Source organism: Hyperolius riggenbachi, chromosome 5 (assembly GCF_040937935.1).
Source record: "Hyperolius riggenbachi isolate aHypRig1 chromosome 5, aHypRig1.pri, whole genome shotgun sequence".
In the NCBI taxonomy this organism is placed as follows: domain Eukaryota; kingdom Metazoa; phylum Chordata; class Amphibia; order Anura; family Hyperoliidae; genus Hyperolius; species Hyperolius riggenbachi.
In genome coordinates, this window is record NC_090650.1 from 141,033,677 (window position 1) to 141,046,032 (window position 12,356).

The 12,356-nt window shown below is 39.3% G+C and overlaps 2 protein-coding genes across 2 annotated transcripts in view; one reads left to right on the forward strand and one right to left on the reverse strand.

Moving 5' to 3' along the window:
* ZDHHC3 (zinc finger DHHC-type palmitoyltransferase 3) overlaps nt 1-12,356 on the reverse strand; it is a 321,718-nt gene that overhangs the window by 123,767 nt on the left and 185,595 nt on the right. The window contains exon 2 of the mRNA XM_068236325.1: nt 7,748-7,807. The gene's annotated coding sequence lies outside the window, so the exon portion shown is untranslated. The remainder of the gene's footprint in view (nt 1-7,747; nt 7,808-12,356) is intronic.
* EXOSC7 (exosome component 7) overlaps nt 1-12,356 on the forward strand; it is a 61,706-nt gene that overhangs the window by 26,092 nt on the left and 23,258 nt on the right. The window contains exons 3-4 of the mRNA XM_068236329.1: nt 3,362-3,456; nt 10,413-10,578. Of these exons, the coding sequence (XP_068092430.1) occupies nt 3,362-3,456; nt 10,413-10,578 (261 nt within the window). The remainder of the gene's footprint in view (nt 1-3,361; nt 3,457-10,412; nt 10,579-12,356) is intronic.

Here is a 12,356-nt window from a genome sequence, read left to right on the forward strand (position 1 = left end):
AGAATAAGAAATCAGGAAGGGGGCAAATAGTTTTTCACACCACTGTATAATGTGCAGGTGTGTCATTCAATTATTGCAATTGTTGTAGTCAGGGTTAACTCCGTTGCTCTCTCACACAACCCTGTAATTACAGTCAGCATTTACACAGTTCTTGCTGGTGTGTGTATGGTTTGAGTGGAAGTATATTGTAGCACTCTTGAGAGGTTAGTCTTTATGAACTATCCGCCCCAGCAGAGGTGCTCATAATAATCTGTTTGATGGGTTGATTAGAGTTAGGACACTTAAAGGAATACTATCGATACCCAAGTGTTCTAAAATGACAATGTACAAATAATGTCTAAGTAGCTGTGTAAACATTTTCCTACATTTCATGTTAAATATCAGAGGCAAAAACTGTAATTTATTGAGGGTAGGATTTAGCTATATTGGGACAAATCAATTGCAGAAGGGGTGTCTGCTTCAATGCACAGCCAGAGTTGCATATCAGACTACAGAAAGCAAATATCAAACATATCAAACTCTGAAAGCAAAAACAGTATGAAATGCTGTGACATTTAGTTACATATCCTCTGCTCTCTTCAGACACGTCAGTCAGAAACACAGGACACAGGGGCTGCAGCATTTGGGAGCTCTCTTCTCTGTCACACACAGAGCTACACATAGTTAACTGATCAAGTGTGAGGGGAATTTCCCCTCTCCTCATGGCTGTCAGCGGTCAGTTTTGGCGTCAGTAAACTTTGAAAGTATTTTGCTAACAGTAAACAAAGAAGTTGCTACTAAAATGTATACACCAGTACTTAGCAGCACTTCCCAAACAATTCCTGTGTCAATTGAAAAAAATATGTGAATCGATAGTATTCCTTTAAGGTGCATACACACATCAGACCATAGTCTTTTGAAAATGAAAGATCACAGACCAATTTTACCCCCTTCCATGTAGTATGAGAGCCATACCTACACAGTCTATTCTTTGGAGCTGAACTCCCCATCAGATAGAAATCTTTGCAAGATGCTGAACACAAAGATGCTGTACACATTCAAAGATCAGTATCTGCAACAGATCAGTTGCTGCAAAAGATCCATTCCTGCAAAATGCATTCATAGTCTATGATATCTGCAGATCCTCATACACACCTTGTTTAACAGACATTCATCTGCAGATCTGAAGATCCATCCTGGTGGATCTGATCTGCAGATGAATGTCTGTTAAACAAGGTGTGTATGAGGATCTGCAGATATCATAGACTATGAATGCATTTTGCAGGAATGGATCTTTTGCAGGAACAGATCTTTTGCAGATACTGATCCTTAGGCCACATACAGACATCAGACCATAGTCTTTGGAAAATGAAAGATCACAGACCAATCTTACCACCCTTCCTGTAGTATAAGAGCCATACTCTACACAGTCCATTCCTGCAAATTGCAATGATAGTCATGATTTAACTGACATTCATCTGCAGATCTGCAGATCTGAAAATCCATCCTGGTGGATCTGATCTGCAGATGAATGTCATTATGTCAGTTAAATCATGTGTGTATGATGATCTGCAGATCTCATAGACTATCATTGCAATTTGCAGGAATGGATTTTTGGCAGGAACAGATCTTTTGCAGATACTGATCTTTTGTGTCTGTACAGCATCTGTGTGTGCAGCATCTTGCCAAGATTTTTTCCTGATGTGGAGTTCAGCTCCATAGAAAAGACTGTGCAGAGTATGGCTCTTATACTACAGGAAGGGTGGTAAGATTGGTCTGTGATCTTTCATTTTCCAAAGACTATGGTCTGATGTCTGTATGTGGCCTTAAATACACACATCAGACCATAGTCTTTTGAAAATGAAAGATCACAGACCAATTTTACCCCCTTCCATGTAGTATGAGAGCCACACCTACAGTCTATTTTATGGAGCTGAACTCCTCATCAGACAGAAATCTTGGCAAGATGATGTACACAAAGATGCTGTACACATGCAACAGATCAGTATCTGCAAAATATATGTTCCTGCCAAAGATCCGTTCCTGCAAAATGCATTCATAGTCTATGAGATCTGCAGATCATCATACACACCTTGTTTAACAGACATTCATCTGCAGATCAGATCCACCAGGATGGATTTTCAGATCTGCAGATGATTGTCTGATCTGCAGATGAATGTCAGTTAAACAAGGTGTGTATGAGGATCTGCAGATCTCATAGACTATGAATGCAATTTGCAGGGACGGATCTTTGGCAGGAACAGATCTTTTGCAGATACTGATCTTTTGTGTCTGTACAGCATCTGTGTGTGCAGCATCTTGCAAAGATTTTTTTCTGATGAGGAGTTCAGCTCCATAGAATAGACTGTGTAGAGTATGGCTCTCATACTACATGGAAGGGGGCAAAATTGATCTGTGACCTTTCATTTTCAAAAGACTATGGTCTGATGTGTGTATGTGGCCTTAGTAATAAAATTACTGTTAAGCCTCCAGCAAGTAAAATACTTAGAATAATGTTGATAGTACTTTTTCACCTACTGTACCTTTTTAGTACTTTTCCAATTGCAGATTTCTAAAAAGTTAGTTAAAACAGAAGATGAAAAATTATCTCCTAGTAGAAAACTTTAGAGATAAATTGAATTGCATATGGCCCCTACTTTTCAGACTCTAAGGCTAATTTCACACCAGGACGTTGCGTTAGAGGGGGCGTTAAGGTCGCATAACGTCCCCCTAACGAAACGCCTGGTGGTGCGGGATCTGGACGTCAGAGCGAGCCGCGTTGTGCAGCTCACTCTGGCGTCAGTGATGCCGTGATGCGCACTCTTGGACGCATGCGGCATCACGTGGTCCCGCCGGCCAATCACCGCACAGAGCGGCCGCTCCAGGAAGTAAACACTGCACGTCACAACGTGCAGTGCATATTAATTAGCCATGTGCCTGGCCGCTCTCCGCTCCTCCACAAGATTACTGAGCATGTGCAAGCAGTCTAACGCGGCTCAGCCGCGTCTAAAGTACTGCATGCAGTACGTTGTCTTGTGACGCAGCGTTACAATGTAACGCAACGTGGGCACTGTGAACAACCCCATTGATTTTTCATTACTGTGCGGTGGGCTGCGTTGCAGGCTGCTCTAACGTGCGCCTGTAACGTCCCACTGTGAAACCAGCCTAAAGGTATTCAGCTTGTATGGATAAGGGCACAACTGCACAATGGGTTTTTATGATCTATAAAGTCCAGTTCCAAAGGTAATATTTAATTTTTACACTGATCTGAATGACTGCTCTTAGAGAATTTGCATAATAGAAATCAGCATGACCTTCTCCTCTTCTCATTTCTTAAAAGCACTAAAAAGACATTTATATTCCCATTCTTGTTTTGTTTCAGGGTCACACTGATATCCTTGTTGGAGTAAAAGCAGAAATTGCCGCACCTAAGTTGGAACGTCCTCGGGAAGGTTTCCTGGAATTTTTTGTGGACTGGTTAGTAGAAGCAGGTTTTGGAGTTTTGATTAAAAAATAAAGCCACTGAAAGCATTGGCAACCTACACATTAAGTTGAACTGATTATTTAACCTTTGAGTTTACTATTTAAATATGACTTGTTTTGGACTAGTCCATCTCCTAATGGGGATTTTCAGTTTTTCTTGTATTTTTTTTACTTAGGGTACATACACACATCAGACTAAAATGAAAGATCACAGACCAATCTTACCACCCTTCATGTAGTATGAGAGCCATACTCTACACAGTCTTTTCTATGGAGCTGAACTCTACATCAGAAAAAAATCTTTGCAAGATGCTGCACACACGGATCTGTACAGACACAAAAGATCAGTATCTGCAAAAGATCCGTTCCTGCCAAAAATCCATTCCTGCAAATTGCAATAATAGTCTATGAGATCTGCAGATCACCATACACACATGATTTAACTGACATTCATCTGCAGATCAGATCCACCAGGATGGATTTTCAGATTGCTTGATCTGCAGATGAATGTCAGTTAAATCATGTGTGTATGATGATCTGCAGATCTCATAGACTATCATTGCAATTTGCAGGAATGGATTTTTGGCAGGAACAGATCTTTTGCAGATACTGATCTTTTGTGTCTGTACAGCATCTGTGTGTGCAGCATCTTGCAAAGATTTTTTTCTGAAGTTGAGTTCAGCTCCATAGAAAAGACTGTGTAGAGTATGGCTCTCATACTACATGAAGGGTGGTAAGATTGGTCTGTGATCTTTCATTTTAGTCTGATAGGTGTATGTACCCTTAGGCTCTATACAAACATACCGTCTGGACTCCCCACTCATTTCCACACTATTCTGCCAGTTGGATTGAGCTACTGACATTCAGCAAGTGCTTTTGAAAATAATCCTTTAGAATCCCCCAGGAGGATGTGGGCTAGTCCAATATCTGTCATATTTTTACTACCTACTGAAAGTGAAAGTAACAGTTCAGGACAAACTCCAGAAATACATGATCACCTTAGCTTATTAAAAAGAGATAAAAACTGAGCCCAACCTTTTTATCCCGGAGTGGTCTAAAAAGTAATCTAGTCCAGGAGTCCATCCTCCTTTTTTTACAAAATAAAATGGGTGTAACGCGTACCCTCCTTGCTCTGGGAGGTGGACAGGAAGGAGACATGAAGTTATGGACATTTTTTTCAAAGCTCTCATAAGAGCTTTATGTTCATTACAGCAGTACTCTTCATCATCACTCAGCCCCCCCCCCCCCTTTCAATTTTATGGTTTTTATTTCTTGTCATCTTTTCCCTCCTGCTATTTCCCTTTTCTATTGCCTTTTCTGTCCTTTTCATCTTCTCCTATAACACATACACAGACCTCCATATTTTATTGTTCTGGTTAGCAGGCCCATTTAGTCGAGCAAGTGTCTACTTAGTCTTAGATCTGTTATTTTAGAAATCGCTCTTAGTAGAGGAACGTGATCATATTTTTGCCTATATAGATCAAGAATTCTGAAACGAAAACTAAAAAAAAAGCATCAAACTTGTATGGTTTCATTAGGATTGCTTATTGTCAATCAAGTTTATTTTGTTCCATGTAAAAAAATAGGTATTATTTCATAGTACTAGTTTCAAGTGAATACAAAGTAAATATTTTCAGCAGAGGAAATAAAAATGTTGCTGCATGAAGACATGGCATGTAATATACATCAGTAACCATAGTTAACTATTTCACATTCCTGGACGTGAAACTCACGTCCAGGAAGCCATGTGCGCTCCTGCGCGTCCACGCGGCCGATCGCGCACGTGCACGCGCGCGATCGGCCGGCGGTTTGTTAGCCAGTGAATCAGTGAATCGGGCAACGGTGCCCGATCACTGATTCCTCTCCCCCGCAGAAAAAGCGACAGCTTCTCTCGGAAGCTACGCTTTTTCTGCTTCCTATGTCGCTCTAAGCGTACGTGGTACGCTTAGAGTGACGTCACTGTAAACAACTCATGGCTGCCATCTTGTGGCCAAAAAGTAAACTACATCTAAATGTTAAATAAAAATAAAAATACACATATATTTACAAAAAAAATACAATTTCAATCCCACCCTCCCAAAAATACCCACATAAAATGTTTAATTAAAAAAAAAAAAAAAAAACATTACAATTAAAAAAAAAAAAAAAACACAAATATTTACCTAAGGGTCTAAACTTTTTAAATATCTATGTAAAGATGAAATATTTCTTTTTTTTTTTTATTATAAGCTTGTAAATAGTGATGAATGCAAAACGGAAAAAATGCACTTTTATTTCCAAATAAAATATTGTCGCCATACATTGTGATAGGGACATAATTTAAATGGTGTAATAAACGGGACAAATGGGCATATACAATACGTGGGTTTTAATTATGGAGGCATGTATTATTTTAAAACTATAATTGCCGAAAAGTGAGAAATAATGATTTGTTTCCGTTTTCTTCTTATTCTTCCTTTTAAAATGCATTTACAGTAAAGTGGCTCTTAGTAAAATGTACCCCCAAAGAAAGCCTAATTGGTGGCGGAAAAAACAAGATATAGATCAGTTCATTGTGATAAGTAGTAATAAAGTTATAGGCTAATGAATGGGAGGTGAACATTGTTCGGATGCATGAAGCGAAAAACGACTGAATGCGAACTGGTTAAGAAACCTTTCATCTAATAGTAGAATCTGTAGTGTTTTAGGAAAGAGTGTGTAGCAGTGCCCTCTAATGCTCACTCGTTTTAATTCAAGTATTGTATCCATTTACTTGAAACATTTAAACAACTATATGTCACTCACAAGATTTTATATTTGAGCAGTATGAATTTCTTTTGCAGTTGTAAATGTTATTATTGTGGTATGTTGACATCCCATATAAAACATTGCGGATAAATATGTTGTGTGCGTTTCTTCCGGGCACGCCGTTATCCTGCCATATTTCAAAAACGTAAGCCTGTTACACACATCCAATTTTGATTGGTCAGTCATTGGCCAATTTTACTACTTCCATGTAGTATGACACCTTGGCTACACAATCTGTTCATAGTTTTCAAAATCTGTTGGACCTCATGCTACATGTAGGTGGTAAAATTGGTCTGTGATTGGCCAATCAACATTGCATGTGTGCATGCACCCTTACAGATAAGTTGTTTGTCTATATATATAGCAAATAAAACATGCCTTCCATATATGAGTGCAACTTCATGCCGCCATATGCCAACAATTGAAGCCTTATGTCCCTTACATATATAATTTCAGCCTTATGTCTCCTGCATACATAACAAGCACAGCTTATGTTCCCCACATGTATAAATTCAGCACTGTGCATCAGACATGTATAATAGAGCCTTAAGTTTCCCATATATAACATATACAGTGTTATGTTCTCTGCTTCTGACAGGTACTCTCTCATGTCCCCATACAACAAGTGTAGACCTTTTATAAGCTGTCCTCTTCCTCTCCAGTACATAGAAATATAGAAAAGTGTTGGACACAGTTACTCGACTCTGGTACTGTGGTTGTTTTAATTTTTTTTGGGTTCATCTCTTATGTCCATGCCTCTCGCACTCCTGCAGTGTGCGTTGTGATGCCCTATGATGCAGGTTAGGAAGAGGGACACTGACATGAAAAAGAGAAGAGGACCACTTATCTTGGAATTGAGTAACACCACCAATCCTATGCTACGCTGCATGGCTTGTCATCACATTACAATGCATACTTTGTATGGGTGCTGATGGGCAGAGATTAGCGAAGGCTTATTTACAATGGTTTTCTGTGGGACATTTCTCATACTAGGTTGTAGAATGTTAGTTTTCTGGGATAAGTTTTAAGAGAAATCCGTATATGAGATGAAGAGAAGTCATACTATAAACTAATCTTTCAAGAAATGACTGTTAGTGCAGATAAAAAGTATAACATACTGTATTCAAACAATTGCTAGCGTTTTGCGATTCCTAGTGTGAATGAGCCCTTAATCTCAGAGGTACCAGATTATTTCAGCAGCAGACTGCATTAGAAAAGTACATACTGCAGGGTTAATAAAGGGAACTAGACTTTGATTGGTATACTCAATCTTGAAGTGCGGTAGGACTGGAATATTTTGATGTGGCAGTAACATTTAGGGAAAATCTATAGATTTATGTTTTTTTAAGCATACATGTATATTTTGCTTATACATATTTTGGGGACAGCTACCTTTTGTATTATTATTATTATTATTATTATTATTATTTTGACTATTCTTGATATTATTATTTTTATTTTTATCAAAAGGCTTTACTAAAAATAAAATGTAACAAACCTCAAACAGCAGACACTGTCCATGTAGACATCACAACAACTTGTTGGCAATAGTTGGATCCTAATCGAAACAGGAATACACATGGTTAAAATAAGTACCATAGCAATTACATAGCAGAAGCCCATTTTATGGCTAGGTAGAAAAATAGACCAACAACAAGATGGACTGGCTATCAATTTTATAGAACGGTGGTATAAATTTAAGTTTGCAGTGGTCAAGCTACAAATACTGACACAATCACGATGTATGGGCCCAGCTAGCAGGGACATTGAAAAATGATATATACATTTTTTTCACCTAAAAAATACACATAATTTGGCAGAGGTTTCCCCCAAAATACACACAATTAGGCCACATACAGACATCAGACCATAGTCTTTGGAAAATGAAAGATCACAGACCAATCTTACCACCCTTCCTGTAGTATAAGAGCCGTACTCTACACAGTCTTTTCTATGGAGCTGAACTTCACATCAGGAAAAAATCTTGGCAAGATGCTGCACACAAAGATGCTGTACAGACACAAAAGATCAGTATCTGCAAAAGATCTGTTCCTGCCAAAAATCCATTCCTGCAAATTGCAATGATAGTCTATGAGATCTGCAGATCATCATACACACATGATTTAACTGACATTCATCTGCAGATCAGATCCACCAGGATGGATTTTCAGATCTGCAGATCTGCAGATCTGCAGATGAATGTCAGTTAAATCATGTGTGTATGATGATCTGCAGATCTCATAGACTATCATTGCAATTTGCAGGAATGGATTTTTGGCAGGAACAGATCTTTTGCAGATACTGATCTTTTGTGTCTGTACAGCATCTGTGTGTGCAGCATCTTGCCAAGATTTTTTCCTGATGTGGAGTTCAGCTCCATAGAAAAGACTGTAGAGTATGGCTCTCATACTACATGAAGGGTGGTAAGATTGGTCTGTGATCTTTCATTTTCCAAAGACTATGGTCTGATGTCTGTATGTGGCCTTAGGCTGCAGCTGACCCAAGAAGACATATTAGGCAGCTGTCGACCTAAAAATGCACATAGTATGGCAGCATTTCCCCTCTAAATACTCATAATTAGGTAGGCAGTGTTTTCCCCTAAAAAAAAATGGATTAAAAAAAATTAAAACTAATTTGTTAGCACACTAATTTGTAAGTACACAGAAAAAAAAAAGAAAAAACATATAATTAGGCAGGGTTTCCCCCTGAAAAAAAAAACAGAACACAAATTTTGTCAGGGCTGTCTGTGTTGAAAGTAATGCTGCATACACACTTCAGATAAAAGTCTCTGGTTAAGGCAAGATCACAGACCAATTTTACCCCATTCCATGTAGTATGAGAGCCATACTCTACACAGTCTATTCTATGGAGCTGCACTCCCCATCAGACAGAAATCTTTGCAAGATGCTGCACACAAAGATGCCCGTACACATTCAAAAGATCATTATCTACAAAAGATCTCTTCCTGCAATAGATCCATTCCTTCAAAATGCATTCACAGTCTATGAGATCTGCAGATCATCATACACACCTTGTTTAACAGACTTCATCTGCATATCTGGCAATCATCTGCAGATCTGAAAATCCATCCTGGTGGATCTGATCTGCAGATGATTGCCTGCTAAACAAGGTGTGTATGATGATCTGCAGATCTCATAGACTATGAATGCATTTTGAAGGAATGGATCTATTGCAGGAAGAGATCTTTTGCAGATAATGATCTTTTGAATGTGTACGGGCATCTTTGTGTGCAGCATCTTGCAAAGATTTTATCTGATGGGGAGTGCAGCTCCATAGAATAGACTGTGTAGAGTATGGCTCTCATACTACATGGAATGGGGTATAATTGGTCTGTGATCTTGCCTTTTCCAGAGACTTTTATCTCAAGTGTGTATGCAGCATAAATGTACACAGAGGGAATCTTTTGCCACTTAAGATTCCTGACAATTTGGACATTTCAGCTGTGTCACTATTGATAACGCAATAACATTTTATTACTTATGCCACCAAAGTGATACATATATTGGTTTGTTGTTTTTTTCAAGACAATCTAGGCTTTCCTTGAATAATAATTTTTCCAAAAATGTCTAATTTCACTGGGGAAAATGAGGCGTAAATGCAAAAATTACAAGTGTTTTCCTGTTTAACCCTTTCTAATTTTCACATGAAAAGTGCCACAGTTGTAAAACACCTCAAAATACATAATGGGTCTCATCCTGATTAAAACAATACCACACATGTGATATTTCACCACTAGTTGGACGTGTAGCGTACTATTATCGCCAGCCTGTGCATCCGTAGCAGTTGCATGTGATTGTTAGTGCTAACAGTTTCGGACCCTTTGTAAATCTGTTTCATACTTATCCCATAGTATAAAAATGTCTTATGGTGCCCATACACGATACAATAAACTTTCAATTTTTCCGTTTATTCGATCTAAATGATCGAATCGAATGAAAGTTAAAAATATTTTTTTTTTTCAAACAATAAATTCGAATGATTATCCTTTTTTTTTTTTCTAGAAAAATCTGATTGAACATGCTGGAAAAATCTTTATATTCGATCTAACGGAATAATCGAGCTAAATTATCTATTTAATCGGAAAAAAATGAAAAATTGTACCATGTATGGCCACCTTTATGAGGATTTTTGTTTTCTTCTAGTTCAGCAAATGCTGCTCCAGAGTTTGAAGGCCGAGGAGGAGAAGAGCTTGGCACAGAGATTGCAAATATGCTGTACAAGATATTTGATAATAAGAGCAGTGTTGACCTTGAATCCCTCTGCATTTTGCCCTGTGAGCACTGCTGGGCTCTTTATATTGATGTTGTGGTAAGCAAAATAAAATATTTAGTGGTATACAGTTGTGCTCATAAGTTTACATACCTTGGCAGAATTTGTAGTGTGTACTTCTGTACTTCTTTTTTTTTTTTTTCTGAAAATCTGTGAGGAGAAAAAGTTCCATAGTTTGCCAAAAGCAGGGGTCCTAATCCCTAGAAAGGTTTGATGCAATGAATGTTTGCATGTCTGCACAATGCATGTTACAGGGCCAGAGTTAGGACACCTACGATTACTTGGGTACTTCTGCGCAGTGTAGGTGACTACGCAAGTGAATTCATTCGTTTGCAAACTATGACCCCGGCTTTTAACTTAGCTGTAGAGACAACAGTGGTGCCTGGATGAGTGAATCTGTGAATGCATTTGTTTGAACATTTGCATGTGAGTGTGCAAGGGGTTAATTGTTTTTTTGCAATTTTTCTGGCCACACCCCCTTTAGCACCTCCCTTTCCATAGCCACTTCAGTACCACAGGTTTTCACACCTCTAGAGACCAGGCCATTTTTCATAACACAGGGCTGTGCAGTTTTGCACAAAAATGGATCTTGCCTCCTTTTATTGTCCTTAACAGGACATTCTTTTGGAGGTGTCTGATCATTCCTGCGATCCTTTGTTGTTGTTTTTTTTATCAGGCTTTCAGTGCCTGATTTTCCCTCCCTCTCCTTTCCACCTCCCGGCCCCGTCCTGAATTGAATAGGATGGCGATCCGTCCTCTTCTCTGCCTTTCATAGGCATCAGCCTATGAGAGGGCTTTGATTCCTAGCCACTCTGAGGGACATCCGAGTGTCTCTTGTACAGAGCTGCACTAGATAGCAGCGCTGTACAGATGTAAACGAAGGGAGGCAGCGATGTACTGTACCGAGTGACACGGCTGTCCCCCTGGGGCACAAGAGAGCAATCGGCAGTGATAGGCTGGCCGGGGGAGGGGGGAATGTGTAAATAATTAAAGTACTTTTTTTTTTTTAAATACACAAATCTAAATAAACATCGGGGGGGGGGGGGGGGGACCTGACCCCACCAGCAGAGAGCTCTGTTAGTGGGGAGAAAAGAGGGGAGGGGTCACTTGTGTGCTGAGTTGTGCGGTCCTGCAGCTTGGCCTTAAAGCTGCAGTGGCCCAATTAACAAAAAATGGCCTAGTCTTCAGGGGAACTCTGTGCAAATTAAGAATTAATAATAACAGGGCCTGATGCAATTATCAGACTTGCATTAAAAGCTGGTGAGTACGAAATCGAGTGGCGATAACATCGCCTGATTCAATTGCACTTAGCCCTAGGCAGGGTGTTAAAAAACTTGCTAGTTCTTTACACCCTATGCTATTTAATTTTTCATGCCGCAGGGAAATCATGCTTCCCGTCAGACATGATCGTTAGCGTAAAGTGGATCCGAGATAAACTTTTACTCATTGCATAATTGTGTCCCTTTCCTATAGTTTATAGGGCATTCCTCAAGCCAAATATGTTTTTGTTTTAATACTTTAATTCCCTATAAACTAAACAAGCCTCGCCCACAGCTTTTCAGAGTGCCAAGGCATTTTCGGACAATAGCAAGGGCTTACAGGAGCTCAGTCTGGGCAGGAGGAGGGGGAGGTGTTCCTAGCCATTGATTTCAAAGGCAGAGGGGAGGATGGAGAAGGAGAGAGGACTGAATTTAGCATCTCCAGCCCTTAGCCTGTGACAATATGACAAAAAGAACACAGGCTGATGGCTGGAGATACTATCAGCTTGTCTGTGTGTAAATTCAGTTCCCTCTCCTCCTCCCCTCTGCCTCTGAAAT